Consider the following 19456-nt stretch of genomic DNA (forward strand, 5'->3'; position numbering starts at 1 on the left):
AGTTATAGCTTTTTTTTTCAGAATCTATAACTCCCGCGGGAACAATATAGGCCTTTGTCCTTCAGTACACCTGCATGAAATAAGATCTTTTTCGAGCAAGTGTGATGAAAAATAATAAAATGAGCAAGGGGACAATATGTAATACTCCTATTAAGCCTATAAATGTCCATAACATACCTAGAATTAGATAGCTTATAGCTGCTACTATAGTTAGACCCCGCTTTTACATTTATCTTTACTTTCGGCTCGGTTCGAACTTTAAGATACGTCAATTAATAGATCTAGAAACAGAGTCAGAGATGTCAGTGTCAAAAGTGACGTTATTGTTTGAACAAACGTCACATTTGACACTGACATATATAATCCATATCGTATCTAGTCGTAACATTTGACGTATCTTAAAGTTCGAATCGGGCCGTAAGATAAAAACGGGATCGGTCATCGGCCTTTCAACCTGTGGCGCGTGGCGTAGCACTCGTAGCAACCCCTACGAACTGAGTGAATGCGTAGCATGTAATGATGCGTTAAGCCAGGAATTTTGCATTTCACCTCCTATAGAGAAAGGCATTATTTCCTATTTGAATGCTGGTCCCTTTATACGCTAGGGTGGAAAAATCGATTTAATCTTTAAACTTTAAGGTACATTGGGGTAACTCGAAAGCGTGATTTGCTTGCTAAAAGTATTTTTGGGATGGCACCTAAAATATACAATAAGTTGCCAAGATATATTATTACAATAGATAATTTAATTGAATTTAAGAAATGCCTGTATGGATTTTTGGTACAAAAAGCATACTATTCGATAATGGAATATTTATTGGACACATTTTAATTTAGTTTTAAGTACACTCTTATTTTGCTTGACATTTAACATATTATTTTCGCTTGACATCATATTATAATTAGTGCATGCTCCATCTCTTCTGATTTTATATTTGTACGCCAAATGGCAAAACATAGTAAAACATAAGTTATTGTATAAGATCTTTATTTAACCTATGTTTATAAATAAATAAATTTTGATTTTTTGTTTTGATTTTTGATTGTGATAATTAAAAAAAAATGGGATATATCTACTAAACTTGAGGCACCATCTAGTGTAACACTAGTAAGCTAGCTTGGTAAGCGTTGCAGAAGCGTAAGTGTTGCTAAAGTATGAAAAGTACTTCTGGTTTTATAGATATCTGCCATTGTCATAATTAACCCGCGTTTGAATTTAGCCTAATGCACCTTACTTCTTATTTTATAAGTTTTATAACCCTATTGAACCGAATAAGACATAATTTTATTGTGAATTTGTAACAGTATAGTTATATAAGGCTACGTTTCCTAAAGACCCTTATGCCGGCTGTACACACTCGTCGAGAGGCTCTCGCCGCGAGTCTAGCGGCTCGATTCGGAAAATGAATTAGATTTCTACTAGACTTCAACAAGTTACGATACGGATAATTTAAAGATATTTGTAAGATAGATATGTCAAATTTGACGTTTCCGCGATTCTCGAGGTCCTCTTGAACGATTTAGACAAGTTATGACTTAGATATCCAAGTCACATCTAGTCGATATCTAATGTAGATCTAGTTGATCTCTAAATCGTCTCAAGATGTTGTGATTATCTCGAAATCCGAATAGGCCTGTAGGTACGCTCCGACCCAATCGAATAAGGGCAAGACGAGACGAGTAATGAAAAGAATATACACACTCGTTCTCGGCCTGTCTCGGGGTCTTTCGACGAGTGTGTACAGCCGGCATTAAGCCTTTCATCAGATGCCATGAATAACCTCATTCTTAACAACACATGCCGGGTAATTTAGATAATATTTACTCCTCCAGTAATCAGCTTAAATTAGTAGTTGCAGTCCACAATTAATATCTGTCTAAGTGTGCGTGCGAAAACAAACATGTCCGATAACGATCATACATTCGGTACATTAAACAGATGCGATCTGCTTTGACGAATACGGCACGTACTATTTCCGCATTATGAAATGATAATTTGTACCGTAATGCTTAATTAAAACTAATCTGTGTGAAATGCGTATTAGCGTGTTTTAGATTATTGTTTAAATGGAAATTGTTAAATTTATTCTAGACACAATACATCATCTTCCTCGCGTTGTTCCGGCATTTTTTCCACGGCTCATGGGAGCCTGGGGTCCGCTTGGCAACTAATACCAAGAATTAGCGTAGGCTCTAGTTTTTACGAAAGCGACTGCTATCTGACCTTCCAACCCAGTGGGAAAACTGGGCCTTATTGGGTTTAGTCCGGTTTCATCACGATGTTTTCCTTCACCGAAAAGCGACTGGTAAATATCTAATGACATTTCGAGCATAAGTTCCGAAAAACTCATTGGTACGAGCCCGGGTTTGATCCCGCGACCTCCAGATTGCAAGTCGCACGCTCTTACCGCTAGGCTACCAGCGCTCTATTCTAGGCAATACGATTGATTCTAATACTCAATAAATGAAATTCGTTTACACTGAAGTCTAAAACCACGAACAACATTTGGATATATTTTATAAATTATAAACAACTTCCTGTGCCGCTTTGCGCCATAGCTAATAGTTTTTAAGAACATATAACAAAACAGTAATCACAGTAAGTAAGTACAGGATCAAAGATAACTATTGCTAAAAATAAAACACGTCATCGTCCAATCCTCAAGGTAAAGACGTATAAAACTATAATGCTTTTAACATAATTGGATTCATGGATCTATATCTGACATTTACGCCGAACGTATCCTTTAATGCGTACGAGTTTTTGCATCCTTAGACTCGGTCAATCAAAGTTGCATTTACGTCGAGACAGGTTTTGCGCCGTCGCGTATATAAATGACAACTTAAGTAGGTAAGTATGACATCTCTATCGTGTTTAAAAACCGAGGTTTATAGAAAAAAGGGCATAAAATGAGCCGTGTGTGTGCTCTTTTACGAATCTCTTTTGTGAAGTACCCTAATCATGTCACGTAGTCGTCAAGCCTTTTACTAGTTTTTTGCTACTCTTAAATGCGCATTTGTAAACGAAGGCCATCGTTTTTAGCTCGTCAATTAACGAAACTGGTGAGTAAGGTAATTATTTTAAAGAAGTTTGATCTTCGACACATAAATAAAAGTAAGTGTACGCGATTAAGTTCCGTTTCCCGCATAAGGTGCGAAAATCAATGAAAATGTGACTACCGAAAGTTGAAACTTTTTTCGCGAGAATTTACTAAAGCGAAACCATTCATGCCACTTCTCATCAAACATATCTAGCGCACGCTAAAAATACTGCAAAAACTGAGCACAGGTGAATATAAAACGCACTCACACCGGCATTTCCCTCGCAGTGTGACACCATAAGTCTAGTCATTCAACATCATCAGTAGCGGAACGGCAGTGCGTCGGATACATAATGACTGCACGAAACGAATGGGCTTACGTCGTCGGAGCAGCGGGATATTTACACCTACAGTGATTTAAAACGCACTCGGCGTTTATTGTTATCGCTTGCGAAACGCCGACGAGTCATCGTTTCGAAGCGAACCAGCAAAATAGTTACATTTCGATACGACTAAAGCAGCCAAGATGATCAATTGCGATCGTATTATCTTGATAATTACGATTGACAGTTTACAACCCCGATTGAAGCGATTGTCATCCACAAATACTTGAGTGACGTTTTATATAGGTAATTTTAATTAACTGCCGGGTTAGCACATGATTGGCGCGACAGTATCTCGCCGCGAGATAGACTACCCGTCCCTCTTTAATTAAAACAGTTAGAAAAAGACGGGTAGTCTATCTCGCGGCGAGATACTGTCGCGCCAATCATGTGCTTGGCCTACTGACGCTATTGAAGCAAAAGCGAATGATCGTTTCAATATGTCATTGACATTCACTTTTTGTTGTTTCGTATTTGTTTACCCTAAATTGGGCAAGATTAAAGAAGAAATCCAAAGATTGACGGATTGGTTTAAATTACATTAACTTCAACGAATAGTAAATAATGTCATTAGGTAATTACGTCACACTGGCAATCCGAATTGATAGTTAGGAAGCTTTAACAAGAAATAAAAATCACACCCATTAATTCGACTGACGCGAAAACTTGGCTGCTCTCGGTATGCGGTAGGAATATCTCTGGATCCACCTCCGTGTTACTGATCTGATATTTTCACAAAGAGGTATCCAAGTTTGAAAAACACTGATGTTAAGCTGTTCTGACTGTAGCACACCTGATTAAAACTCTGAGCGATATTGTGAAGTCAACTTTAACGGTATCAAAATAAAGTTGTAATTGTAATTTCAAAATATAGAATATGTAAGGCTACCGGTTGGCAAAATTAACGTTTTAGTTTTAAACGTACTCGTTTGTTGAGATTTGAATGCTGTATCGACATTTCCAAGAACATGGACCATTAATCATGCCGAAACAAAACAACTCTGTTTTAAAGTTTATTTTTTAACAGGTACATAATAATATGCAATAATTACAATAACTTTTTTGTTACGATCCTTAACTAATTGTTAATAACTATGGTTACCTATTAAAGAATGGAAAGATCTGAATGTCATTGAAATATAAAATATCGACAAAATAATTTCAATAAACATCAAGTTAAATACGTAGGATAATTGCTTCAAGTGGTCCTTAGTTTCTTATTTGTTCACCGATTGATTGCTAAAACGATTAATTAGTTAATCGTATTGTACGCAAAATACTTCAGATGGGAAGAAAATTTGATACGAAGAACTAATGAAATGTAAAATCAATTTATTCAAGCATCTTATCTGCCTAAGAAAATCCCTACTAATATCATAAATGCGAAAGTCTGGTTGTCTATTTGTTACCTCTTCACGCTTACACCGCTGAACTGATTAAGTTAAAATTTGGTATAGGTAGAGATATGTAGTTTGGACAGTTTTTATCAATCATCATCCTTTAGTTATTATTCCACGCAGAACAAGTCGCAGGCAGAATGTAGAAGTAAAACGTTGAGAACGGTAAATGCATTAAACACAATGAAGTAAGTATTATTCAATGTACAGTCGACGTCAAAGATATGCTTACACTTTTGCACCTAACTCTTTTGTAATAAGGCGAAAAGTGTAAACATATCTTTGACGTCGACTGTACCATTGTTGATTCAGTTAATTGATCAGTCATAATCCTTATTATAAAGACATAACGTCTATCAATGGTTAAATATATTAGATGATCGTTAATGATATTAAACATGCAATTCGGCGCAACGTGCAATTGATATCGGGAATGATTAAAATGGAATGAGCGTCTTTGTTGTCATTATAATTGGACAGATGCAAGATGGTAAAGTAAGTTTTTATTCAGCGCAAAACGTACACCGTTTTTTTTTTTATTTTCTTGTAATTAACTTAGTTAAATATTGTTTGTTGTTTACGGTTCTGTTTATTCCGAAGTCTTTCATTAAGAATGTTATAATATGGGAGAGCAAGTAAATGCAAAGTTAATGAAGTCGAAGGCAAAAACAAGTGATAGATATATGATTAAGCCGAAACGAGTTGTCTTCACTATCAGTATAGGTACCTAATTGCAGAGATCGTAAACGAAGTTTTTATGTCATTGTTAACATCAACATGGCATTCATTGCGATTAAAGGTCTCGAGTTAACGATACAAAAAATAGAACTCATAAAAAACAGGTACTTCATTTATTTATAGCATGTTTACAAAATGATGAAGATTGGTTATGCTCGCCGAAGTTGATGAAGAAGAGCTTGATGTTTAAAGTCGGGATGTACTTATGTATGTTTCTACACATTTTATAAGCCCTCTATGAAGCGTTCAGAAACCGCAAATTATGGCCAGCACAAAGAAAAACCCACACTCGTATTTTAATGCCTTTCATTAGTCACATAAACTACTATTAAAAGCACCCTTTATCATTTTTAAACCGGAACACATAATTATATTGGAAGAATATGTACATAACAGAGTGGCAGCGGTGAAATATAAATTAGAATCCGTCTGATCGTTTGCGATTACCAGACATAGAAGTTATTATGGCAAAATAGAGTGTTTGTAAGATGAAATATCGACATTTATCATAAATATTTATAACAATGTATAATAACATAGCTACCGCGAAGTACACAACACGTTCGATATCTTCTTTGATATTTTGTTGGTTTTCTATTCTTTTGGCACTGTACGTTTACGTTTACATTTACGTTTTTTAAGTACACTAAATCTATATTTATTATTTCTATAAATAAAGAAATTTTATGTACCAGTTTGTAATGCGCATTTTGATGACACGATCTCGGTGATCTTAAAATTTGTCGGTAATTTACCTACAGCAAGTAGAAGTTACATCTTTTAATTATTAAAATCTGTTACAGACTTATCGATGTTTCATTTTCTCAAACACTCGTTTATGGCTCAAAAACTTGTATGCCTGGCGATTACGTTTGTACAATTGTTACATTTGTAACCTTCGGCGAAAAGGGCCAATGCGATAATGCACTTGGACAAACAGAGACAGACTAATCATTGTCAAACCTTTTTCGCATTCAAATACGGTAAGTTAGTAGTAATTTTCAGTAAACTGTGTAGGTACAAGAAGTATAACTATAGGTACATTTTTTGTTGAGTATCAACAGTTTTACCCTATTCGGGCACACAATTTGTTGTTGCTGTTGGAATAACGCATACTTTTTAACCCCTAAGATTTATTATATATTTTACATTGCCACTCATATTTCAATCCGACATTGACGAACGACTCCCATTTACAAGCTGATGCTAAAATGTGGTAACTGTCAATATAATATTTCTGGTGCACTTTCGCGTGCGAACTATCGCTATTCATGTGGCGAAGGAGCCAAAACCATTCGCTCGCCTTATCACGTGAATTGGTCACGGTCCGATACTTTAATGACCCGTTGGCAAAATGGCACAACTGAGAAATGTCTTTGCGAGATACGATCTAAAAACCTATTTTATATAAATAATCAATAATAAGATTACAGTACGTTTCAGAAAAATGCTCTTAAAAGTGAAACGGAAAGAAATTAACTTAAGTATTCAACTGTCACGATAGGTATTAATATCACACGGACAGTTCCTCCCCCTTTTGTAAGTTAGTGTATAAATATTACTGGCAAAAGTGGTAAAGTGACAATAGAAATGCTACATTTAGAATTTAAATCCTAAGTAGGGTACAATCCACCAACAGATAGATATACCGATATTCAAAACATTTTTGAATACAAAACGCCCGTAGACGTGGACTCCTAAAATTTCGATCGTTATTCTTTGTGACACCACGTCAAAACATGTCGGCGCCGATAGCTTCAAATTGGCAGTTAGCAGCTTTTAGCACTGCTCCTTCTGAATTATTCAACCGGGCCATTGTTCGTTATCGTTGTTTACGTACCGAATGCAGCCCGAGCGTAGCGTAGTGGCGGTCACATTTTAGCTAAACTATTTTGCTGGATTTATTAGTAATATCTGGGAGACCAAGCTTTGCTCGGAAAACATATAAAAACTCAAAAATGTCAAAAAAAATTAGTTAATGTGAGGTCTCTATTTAATGTCTCAATTTTCAAGTGCACAGTGCACGAGTAGTGGGTCAGTTAAACCGTAAAATCAGTTTATTGTTAATATGATTCGAATGTTTCGTTTTCTTAAGTAAACGTTTCGCCTCAGTAAAAAAAGACAGAGAGCGATTGTACTTCAAATGGAACTAATAGGTAGGTTGATACGATCGCTTTGTGTAACTCCCAGTCATCCACAAATCCTAAGGCGGAGACTACGCCTCATTACAGTCCACCCAACGACACGTAAAGCTCTCTGTTCAATGGTAAAAGCGCAAATCAATGTCATCGTGACTGCGCCCTTTCCTAACCTTTTATTTAGTATGTATGTGTTATACCTTGGAATGTAGACTCGCTAATATAGACTCGGTATTGTGAAGCTTCAAGTGACCACACATTTGCGCTCTACTAAATTTATTTATACTTGTAAAGTACTCTCAAACTACACTAAGTTGCCGCCTACTTACTTTTTATGCTAGAACAAACCATGGTCATCCTCAGACGCCCCGCTAAATGACAATAATGTATGGAAACGTTCATATACTTTTCGTCACATGATCCCGATACATTTTTAATTTTCGAATGGCATTTAGTCGGCAAGGGATTTTCATCTTCGGAATCAATTTTTGTTGATAATTTGAACTTAGGCGCGCAAACGTGGTCCGCAACGCAACGCAAATGGAGTGGTCGCACTGTTTACTCTATGTAAAATCGAACAAACTGATTTGTGACCCACCATAGAACGTTTTCACAATAAGTGTCATAAAAATTTAAATTTTAAAAACATTAAATGCCAATAACGTATTAAATGTAAAAAGGTTTCACAGCGGGTCAGAAAACAAGTTGTCCCAGTACCCTTTAGGAGTCAAATGTATGTTCATTTGTTCAATCTATAGGGCATGTGTTCTGTGGTCTTGACATATGGGTGATGAATAGTTAGTGGCTGTATTTTATCTACTGACCGACGCGGCGACGGATTCGTCACGCCAGTACGGTCATCTGAGTCATTTATCAAACGCAGCCTTTGAAAATTATGTCAGTACGCGTAATATAAATATTTCTAAGGTTCCGTTCGTCAACTGACATGGTTGCAGAGGAAGAGGTGACTGATATGTAGACTGACGGAAGGGAATATGACTATTATGAAGCCGAAGTATTGGTAAAAGGCTTTTGCCTAGTGGGGTACGAAAATTTTAGTTACCTAATAAGAATATTAATGCAAATATTGACATTTGGTTGAGATTTGTTAAGGTTTTCAGTCGGCTTTTGTATTCGGTATATGGATAAGAATGAAAATTCGTTAAACTCTTGACAAGACAATACGCAACACTGAAACTATTCTGAACAAAAGTAGATGACAGTCGTCTCTTCTCTATATTCCACGTACGGAGGGCGCCGAGCTACATGCCCGGCAGCAAATTGTATGTTTGTTTTTCATTTGAGAGTTTTTCTTTTTAGGGTTCCGTACCCAAAGGGTAAAAACGGGACACTATTACTAAGACTCCACTGTCCGTCAGACAGTTGAAATTTTCAAAGATGATGTATTTCTATTGCCGCTATAAAAACAAATACTAAATACAGAATATTATAAATATTTGAGTGGGGCTCCCTTACAACAAACGTGATTTTTTTGTCGGTTTTTGCGTAATGGTACGGAACCCTTCGTGTGCGAGTCCGACTCGCACTTGGTCGGTTTTGTTTTTACAATGCGAGACCTCGAGCGTTTATTATCATTTAATCAGACAAAACTTGTAATGTATTCGAACAGTAATTAAATTATATAAGTGAAACAGGTAAATAGAGTTATTTTAAAAGTGATAGACGATTCAATGCAAATCCTGTAGATTAGAGCAATTTGAATAGATAATTGATTGCACTAATCTGTCTGAATTAATTAGGTTCGTTCACTTTTTGTTCTGCGGGAAGTTTATAATTCTGCTGAGTAACGTTAATCAGTCAATCAATTGTGGTTGGCTTAAACTGCATTCACTACACAAGATAACAATGTTGGTAAACAAATTAAGCTATCCGAAGATCGAACATAAAACTATTACTTGTCCCACAATAGCCTTAACCCTCTCAATGCGACCGAGATGTTGCACGAAGCAACCCGAAGCTTCTTGAATTACTTATACTGTGTACCCTGGCTACATGACCGGTTCTGGTGAACTAGGTCGCTCGTTCAGGCTCGATGGGATTCTACTTTATTAAAAGATCATCTGCTAAAGCTAAGTGGTCACGAACAATAATATAGCCACTATAAAACCTTCAGATTAATCTTACTTTCGATTTATATTAACTGATAATTAGCATTAGCATTAATCTTATTCCTTTAAACGAGCAATTCTTGTATATTTTTTTATTTATATATTTCTGGGAAATTAGCTATGTGGGGGGTTTTGGGGGCGAAAAATCGATCTAGCTAGGTGTTATCTCTGGGAAAACACGCATTTTTGAGTTTTTATACGTTTTCCGAGCAAAACTCGGTCTCCCAGATATTATACATTAATTAAATAATCTAAAGTCATTTAACATTTTGTTTGAATAAATAAGTGAATATTGCATTTATAGTAAAATACCTATCCCACAATAATAGTGGATATTTCATATATAAACGACTGTCCAATAAAAATATGTCCGAGTCTAGTCGCCGCTATATTGTCCAATAAAGAACAGAAAAAATTACGTCACATATACACCTGGCCCCAATTTCACATCGGTGACAGGTGCGACAATTGTAAAATCACTGTTGCTGACGTCACAGGCATCCATGGGCTACGGTTACCACTTACCATCGGGCGGGCCGTATTCCTGTTTGCCACCATCATTGTATTATTTAAAAAAACTTTATTATATCTGAAAAAAAACAGATATTTCTCTTGCGAAGTTTCTGACAATTGTCAAGATTTAGAAGAATTGTAGGTAATTCTTGACAGGCAATGAGTTATATGTCGGAATTTCGTGACAATTGTCGTGTTTCTTGTGACAATTGTCATAAACTTAGCAAAAGAAATATCTGTTTTTTTTCGATATAATAAAGTTTTTTTTATAATACAATGATGGTGGCAAACAGGAATACGGCCCGCCCGATGGTAAGCGGTAACCGTAGCCCATGGATGCCTGTGACGTCAGCAACAGTGATGTTTTACAATTGTCGCACCTGTCACCGTGGTGAAATTGGGGCCTGGTGTTGTAGGTATATGTTAATATTTTAGGAAGTAAAACACAAGGTATTTAGAGACTATACGAAAGAGTTATGTTATTGGCGGTTACTGTAAACATTGTCAGAAATTTGGGTCAAGGTCGTGACATTTCTTACTCCAATACGCTACAGATACTTTCTTTTCTCCACGATATTTAAAGCCAGTATTATCTTTACAAAAACCTCTAGGGAGCTCTACACAGACTGTGGGCATTATATATAACTGAGCAAATCTCATCTCAGCACAGCAATCTGTAAGATAAATATCATCCACATATTTTGGTCGAGTTGTAGGCGTAAAAGGGTTGACACCTACGAATTTTCCCACACTGCAAATTCTGACGCGTCTACATGCCTTGACATAATCTTTCATGACATTTGTTGGCTCTCCGTAAATTAATTAACTTTGCAATAAGTATCCTACAAAAAAAAAACTGCGGAACAAATATAAAAGTTTAGCGCACAGATTGGTTTTACACGTCTCTCCTGAGATACCGGAGATGGTGAAATGAGGGCTACAAACTGAGTGACTAACTACATGATTCGAACAATGCGTATAAGAAGTCACAGCGGTACGATACCGATCTGTCAGTGTCAAAAGTCTCTTCAACCAAAAAACGTCACTTTTGGCACTGACAGATCGGTATCGTACCTCTGTGACTTTTTAATCTTTTTCGGGTTCCGTACCTCAAAAGGAAAAAACGGAACCCTTATAGGATCACTCGTGCGTCTGTCTGTCCGTCTGTCACAGCCTAATATTTTCTCCAAAACTACTGGACCAATTAAGTTGAAATTTGGTATACATATGTAATTTTGTGACCCAAAGACGGACATGTAACGTAAACAAATTTTGGGGAGTAAATGAGAAAATTAAAAAATAAAGTTTTTCAAACTACATCGTGTTATATATCAAATGAAAGAGCTCATTGGGAGAATCTCAAATATTTTTTTTTTATAATTTTAGAATAAACAGTTTGGAAGTAATTCAAGAAAATAGGCCAAATATGGCCCTTTAACTCCGAAACTACTGGGTCTACAATTTTGAAAAAATAATACATAAAATAGTTCTTTACCTATAGATGACAGGAAAACCTATCCGACTCGCACTTGGCCGGTTTTTATAAGCATTGTTCGAATCGGGCGGTAAAGTGATACGCGTGAACGGTGTCACTGGGGTGAATAAAATAATAAATATCGGAATATATCTAAGGTACGTTAGTTCAGTACATTCATTGCGAAATACTGATCATCCAACTTCTCGGTAATATTAATCAATACACCGAAACTAAATCATGTTTGCAAATGTGCAGTACACGTAACGTAACTGATACATTTGCATTATACACGATATTAGGCATTCAGTCACACACAGCTCCCGATAGATTTGCCACTCATGCACAAACATATTGAAATCTCGTTTTAATAAGCTAGGCGGCTGAAGCAATACTGGGTAAGAAGTTTAATAAACTGTAAAGGTCACGATTTAAGAGATCTTTCAATATAAACTTGCGTAGGTTTATAAATATAAGATTAGCAAATAAAAATATGGCAATGGATATAAGACTCGGCGGTGTTATTAACCAGCGTTTCTGTGCTTATTCAAACGTGAGTTACGTGAGAGAGTACCTATTTTATATTACCCGGTTAATAATTATTAGCATTACAGAGCTTAAGCAGTTAAATTAAAAGCTACAGTCAAATGACCGCCTGGGAGCATTTTAGTGCTTTCTCTAAAACGCAATGTAAATACTAGTCGGACGCGGCTCGCATATATTATTTGTATCAAACGGCTAAGTTACTTCGACCGGCTTAATTAAGTCTAGTGGCTGAATGACCGTTCAATTTAAAGTACCTAGTCGCTGTAACTCTTTGTATGACGACTCATTTAAGATGTTAACCGACAAGGTAGTAAAGTGCGCAGATGTGGTATTATTTTGGCCGGGTTATTACGGCGGGTTTATGGGGGTGAGTTTTACGTCTGTTCTTGAGGGAGCCGTAGCCTTCAGATTAATTCGCTGGGGTAGCTTGATCGGCCCTGTATTATTCGAGTTCTATTTTGGTTGATGGAATTTTCTTCAGGGCGTCTAGTAGCCTTTGCGTAATTTATTAAAACGCTTTCGTGTGTAATTAGATTCACACAACTTCAAATTATGGTTCTAATTTGATCTAAAAAATGTTTTACAGTACATATGGTCCTATTTTCCCGCACTAGTGCGTAAAATGTCACTTTTCGTGCGTATGTCAAAAGTTTAAACGGCCATATGGGGCTATTCATAAATTACGTCATTTCAAATTAGGGGGGGGGGGGGGTCTGGACATCGGATGATGGTAGCATGACGAATGAGGAAACGGGGTCATTCGAAGCATGATTTTTGGATGATTTTAGGGGGAAAAATCGTCAAAAATCGATGACGTAATTTATGGACAGCCCCTATGTACTGTAAAACGTTGTACGACACACGTGCGAATAGGTAATTCGTAATTCGTGTCGATTTAAATTTATCGCCACTCGTTTCGAATTTCCTCTTTTCCGCACTTGTAAATAACTATTTTGGCATTTAGAAGTTAAAGTTAATGAATTAACTTCTTAAATCTGCACGTTTTAGTTGACGATTAATTCATAATAACAAATTATAATAACCAGATTACTTTTCTTTCAAAGGTACCGAATATTTAATATGCATCACAATTAAACTAAAATGTCCAGCCGTAGTATGCAATTAAAAATTAGGAGCGATCTTTAAGACATCTTAAGTATTCCAATGAGATTAACTTTGTATAAACTAGTCTATAAATGTTGAGTCAATTTTATAAAACATCGTAAAATTTCTAGTATTTCTATTTCAGTGTAAAAGGGAACTTATAACCATTTCATATTAATTATCAATTAAGAAATTATGAAATTGCCATAATTTTTCATTTATCATTTCGATTAGAATTCGGTTCACCACACCACACACAATCTCTTTACCACATCTACGATGCAACAAAAAACTACAAAATTTACGATGTTTTTTAACCTTCCAACAGACAGGCAGTCCAAACTTAGAAGAATAATTCAATGTAATTTTATGATTCAATTAAGTGACAAATATTTGTCACAAAAATATGTATGCCAGCTGAGAGCCTAATACGTAAAGGCTCCTGAGTCCCCCTTGTCATTATTGCAGTTTTGAATTTGGAACCTTCTTGTATTCCATTTTAATTCAAAATTCGATTTGGATTAAATCCTTTATAAGGGCCACAAGGACTCAGGAGGATAGAATCGGAACAAAATATATCACATAGTATACGATAGTATAGTTGAATCATCGAGAGCGTGGAATTGCATATGTAGTAGTATTGTTTGTTTACAGGCATTCTATATTTGAATTTTCTATTTTCTTGTACTATCAGCATACAACCACTACAAATGCAATTCCATCTTCTCGATAATTCAACTATAACTCTATCTATCGTCCATACACTGTCACACGCCTATCCATTCAACTCTCAACAAAGAATTAACAGTAGGCCAAAGAGAGCGTCAAAGGCTTTGATCGCTCTCGTAAGACGATTAGACGCGAAGGACACGTAAGTAACAAAAGACGGTTAATGATGCGTCCGATATTTCGTCACCGCGACGTGTCGTCACACGCCCGACCCAACCGAGGACGAAGACTATTCACAGTGCTACGAGCAACCTTAAACCTTAAGTTAACCCGGCATATGGCAGAAGTCGGTTCCCTAACATATGTATCCACTTTTCTATACAATTAGTATGGCAACTTGGCTACTTAAGTTGGGGCACCAACCGTACGTGGCCATAAGAAATCAAACCTCACAACTGGATAGCCAGACCCAGTGTCGATCGTTTTATTGTAATTGAATTTTGCCCATTTTTCTTTTTATTAAAAATACCGTCTCTGCTTAGTACAAAAATGTAACCCATTGATATGTGTAGTTATGCTAATTTACACGAATTACTAACGAAAGCGAGTTAAGCGTCTGTGACATTTGACCTCCCAACCCATTTTATTTTGGAAATTTCTTGGGATTCTTGGAACTTTAATGGGATTAGTTAGGTTTCCTCACGATATCCTCCTATATGCGAAACCGGAGATCAGACTTATATGGCCAGATTCTGACTTTAAGATAGGTACGTCAAAAATTTGCTACCTAAAGCAGGCGTGGCTCACTCCGCGATTTCGTCGCTTTGCTACAGGTAGCTAAAAGTACATCCGTTCGGCCCCAATTTTGGGGAAAGCCATAAGCCGCGCGTGGCGCTGTCGCCACCTAGCGGCCATATCTGTGCTGATTGTAACAGACGCGTTTTGTTAGAGAGTGAGTCTTCTGTACCTAGTACAATTATTTATTCTGTGCCTAAAGATACGTAATGGATCGGATATGTCAGTGTCAAAACAGACGTTTTTGTTTGAAGAAACGTCACTTTTCACACTGACATATGTCGTGTCTATAGCAAATTTTTGAAGTGTATTAAAGTTAGAATCAGGCCCATAATAGTTTGTCTGCAGCGATGCGCTATTAAACAGTTGGGAATCACACCCTTGGTCGGGGGACGTACTGAATCATTTATTATCTATCACGCCGCTCCACGCAAACCCCGACTGCCGAGCGTATTACAATATTTTACGAGTTATTATTACCTCGGAGGCTAAACCGCGGTTGGGGGTTGTGTAAACTGAAGATCTGAAATGGTAATCAGGATTTAAAGTAGTGAATCTCTGCGATATACTAATAAATTATGAGTAAATAATCTGATTACGAATTTATGCAGATTTGGTTGTGAAGGATTTTTTTTCAATTGTTATCGCACAATTAGTACCTAAATATGATTATATCTTGTAATATCAATAGGTATGGTATGATACCAAACGCAATAACAGCTTTAGAAAATAGCTCAAATAACAGTTACGCTGTACTAGTTAATATAAAAGTCGGACAAGTGCAAGTCGTACTTTTTAGTACATATTTGTTGTTATAGCGGCAACAGAAATACATCATCTGTGAAAATTTCAACTGTCTAATAGCTATCACGGTTCATGAGACAGGCAGACAGACAGACGGATAGTGGAGTTTTATTAATAGGGTCCCGTTTTTACCCTTTGGGTGCGGAAGCCTAAAAAGCAGGCGCAATTCCAAAGTTTCTCAATCAAATATGACAGTATTTCATAAAAGCCGAACTACTTGGTGGAACCCAAACATGCCTATTGTGCATGTATGAATGTGGACAGGTATACAAATTGACCTAAATAAGCTATTATGCAAATACAAGGACTGAGCCGAAAAAATATCGAATATCTCCTTCGGCTTTACCTGAAAAATTGGAGATTCCGCAAAAGTGGAACAGGGCGCCGGGTTTCAAATGACTTATACTTTTGTTATGATAATGCGATTCTGAAATTAGCCACCGGGAAGAGGTTTAGTGGGAAAATCGTCTGACGTGATGTTTTTTTACTGAAGTAAAGTTCACTGGCGAAAATGTAATGTAGAAAAGAATTTGGAAATACTAATATAGACAGCAACATACATATTCCAATTAGCCAACGGGAAGATACCTACTTAAAGTATTTGAACAAATTAAATTATTTCTGAAAAATAATTTAATTTGTTTTTATGAAGTAGAAACACTACTATATAAATTATAAACTGAAATAAAAAGAGGAAGATACTTGACGGGATAATACTATGATGATGTGTTGTTTTTTTACTAAAATTAAGTTCACGATGCGGTTAGGAATTAGAAAATAATTTTGAAATCTTACATCCTAGTAGGACTTGGAAAATCCTCTGGCATCATGTTTCTTTGCTGAAATCTAGTTCACAACTATTGTTGGAAATAATTCTAAAATTAGGCTAGATAACAAGTTTTTTTAATGGTATCAGTCAATCCGGTTTGTTTTGAGGATCAAATGTCTGTAGACCCATTGCATTGAAGCAAAACAAAATTCAGAAACGACTGTATGGAAAACCAGAAAGTTGCTACATATTTGATTTTTCAATAAAATGTAAGGAATCGAATGGTACCTTTTTCCATTTTGGAAGTAAAAAAAACTTAAATCGCGAATTGTATATTTTTTATAATTTCCATTTTTAGTGAGCAATTTATTGTGTTAAATGTACATTTTCTACGTATTTAACTAGATTTTTTGTCATAAAACTTAACATATTGTGTCGTCATCCCTTATATCCTACAATAGGATCATAGACAGTTATAAATAAGTATTCCGATTACTGGTTCCAGTGGCTTATATAAGAACCATGGAATTGGAACTAACATGCAATAGAGTCAACGCCACAAGGAAATTAAATCGAATTTCTGCTTGAACGGGCTGTGTATCTTTGAACCCTTTGAGCGGTATGTCCGTTGTGATCAAACGGCGTACTGAGGGGATCTCTGGATACATTGATGAACAAATCGAATGTAGGTTACTTACACAATATAATCTAACCAAGTGCCCGATCAGATATTCGCCAACAAAGTGTCATGCAGTTTGGCGAAAAAATATGAGTAATGAATATTGCTGAATATTTTTTTATTGAGTAGGTAAATAAATAAATAAAAACCGGTCAAGTGCGAGTCGGACTCGCGTTCCAAGGGTTAACTACCCAATTTTTTAAAATGTATTTTTTAAGTGGAACGTGAATGAAGAGTCTTTAAGAAAACCAAGTAATTAAGTCCGACTCACGCTTGACTGCACAATTGCACATTTCTAAGGTTTTCCTGTCATCTATAGGTAAAGAACTATATTGTGTATTTTTTTCAAAATTTTAGACCCAGTAGTTTCGGACGTCATCAGAGATAAACGGGGAGGGTCGGACAGACAGACAGACGCACGAGTGATCCTATAAGGCTTCCGTTTTTTCCTTTTGAGGTACGGAACCCTAAAAAAATAAACTTGTGACGGTTTTGATCTTATTTTGATACGATCTTGAAGTTCGCACACACTGATAGTTGCATGCGAAATGAAGTGAAACTCGTGCGTGAGATGCACTCTAATGCCAGGATCGCACGTACCGAGTAGAGTGGCGAGACAGTAAAACGACGTATGAAATTGTTACTCGGCCGAGTAAAAATTCCATACTTCGTATTACTGTCTCGCCACTCTACTCGGTACGTGTAACCGAGCCCTAAGTAATGCAGCTGGCACACGTACCGAGTAGTCGTAGATAGAAGTAGATCGTCAAGATCGTATCAAAACCAGTTCGAAATCCTAACAAGTTGTTAAATCTGAATTGGATTAGAGCGAGCATTTTTCACCATAGTGTAAAAAATTCCTGCTCCGCCTGACTTGGTATAGTTTTTGTTAAACCTTCATCGTTTATTAAAAGCTTTTTGGGACCTAAAAACCTCCGAGAGTATAAGTTCAGAGTTACCAAAGTAAGAGATTTAGTATCATAGTCATCAACATAAACATCAAGAAATAGACTTCCCCAGAGAAACTGCAAAGAACCATAAACAAAATGAGACCGGGTCCCTAATATTCTCTGGTACAACACGCCTCTACATATTTTAACAACCAACGCCGACTTGGTAACAACTGGCAAGTTACACACTATTTATGGCTCGTGATATTATCAGTGCCAGCCTGCTTTTGTTTCAATGTCACAGACATTTCGCAACGTTAAATTGTTTGTCAGCGGCGAAATATGCGAAACTTGACTTTAATAATATTGGCTGGCCCTGTTCTGTCTGCAGCAGAAATATCTATACGAATAAACCGATCAAAATGATCTGCTTACACTCTATTGTAAAGAGAATTATAAGCTTAGCTTAGCAGCTTTATATAAGCTTAATATGAAACAGCTATGTATATTTAAGAGGTTGATTATCCATATAGTTGGAGTCTAGTCAAAGGTCCCACTTTGTCGCTTCCCATAAGGGCGAGATTTGCTTGTATCTTTATACGAATAACCTGTCATAGCGTCCTTATATGGCAAGCGATTGCCTTTATTGTCCTTATATCTACGAGTACACATTGTCTTTGCAAAATCTGTAGATTTAGTTTGATACAACTCTAGCTATCAGTCAGACAAAACAAAACCAATTTACTAATGACCAACTCTAAACTCATCTCGCTTATCTTTTCTATGTTGACTATAGGTACCTAATCTCCTTTAAGACGCTTTACGCTGTACGATTTGTCAACGTGAATTATCTTTTATCAGCCTAAATGAAACCTTATTACTAGTGCGTTAAGTACTCACATGGCGCCGGGCTGGGTGGCTCTGCGCAGATGCCGATCGATTTGCTGGGATCGTCGATCAACGCCTGCGCGATCTGGTAGTCGCCGAGCTTCGTCTGGATCTGCTGGCTTTGGCGATCCTTGTTGCCCGTTACCTGAGAATAACAAGATAACATCATCATCATCATCATATCAGCCAGAGGATGTCCACTGCTGGACATAGGCCTCCCCCAAAGAGTGCCACAATGATCGGTCTTGCGCCACCCGCATCCAGCGAACTCCCGCGACATTTACTAGGTCATCAGTCCACCTTGTGGGGGGTCTACCAACGCTGCGCCTTCCGGTACCTTCGTGGTCGCCACTCGAGAACCTTTCCGGCCGCCCCAATGGCCATCGGTTCTACGTGCAATGACAAGATAACATAAGGACTGTATCGTTTATTATAAATACAGATAAAACCTGGTGTAACTGTTGACGTGTGTATTATTTTGTATTACTATGTTCTTAAG

At 36.8% G+C, this 19456-nt stretch overlaps 1 protein-coding gene and 1 long non-coding RNA gene across 4 annotated transcripts in view; one reads left to right on the forward strand and one right to left on the reverse strand.

The window, feature by feature from the left end:
* The window catches only part of LOC134794976 (uncharacterized), a 746430-nt gene that overhangs the window by 280439 nt on the left and 446535 nt on the right, over positions 1-19456 (forward strand). The gene's annotated exons all lie outside the window — the stretch shown is intronic.
* Positions 1-19456, reverse strand: part of LOC134794884 (AF4/FMR2 family member lilli) — a 321915-nt gene that overhangs the window by 91232 nt on the left and 211227 nt on the right. For all 3 annotated transcript variants that reach the window (XM_063766715.1, XM_063766714.1, XM_063766713.1), the window contains one exon: positions 18970-19102. In XM_063766715.1, the coding sequence (XP_063622785.1) occupies positions 18970-19102 (133 nt within the window). The remainder of the gene's footprint in view (positions 1-18969; positions 19103-19456) is intronic.

The sequence above is a fragment of the Cydia splendana genome, chromosome 11 (assembly GCF_910591565.1).
Source record: "Cydia splendana chromosome 11, ilCydSple1.2, whole genome shotgun sequence".
NCBI lineage: Eukaryota > Metazoa > Arthropoda > Insecta > Lepidoptera > Tortricidae > Cydia > Cydia splendana.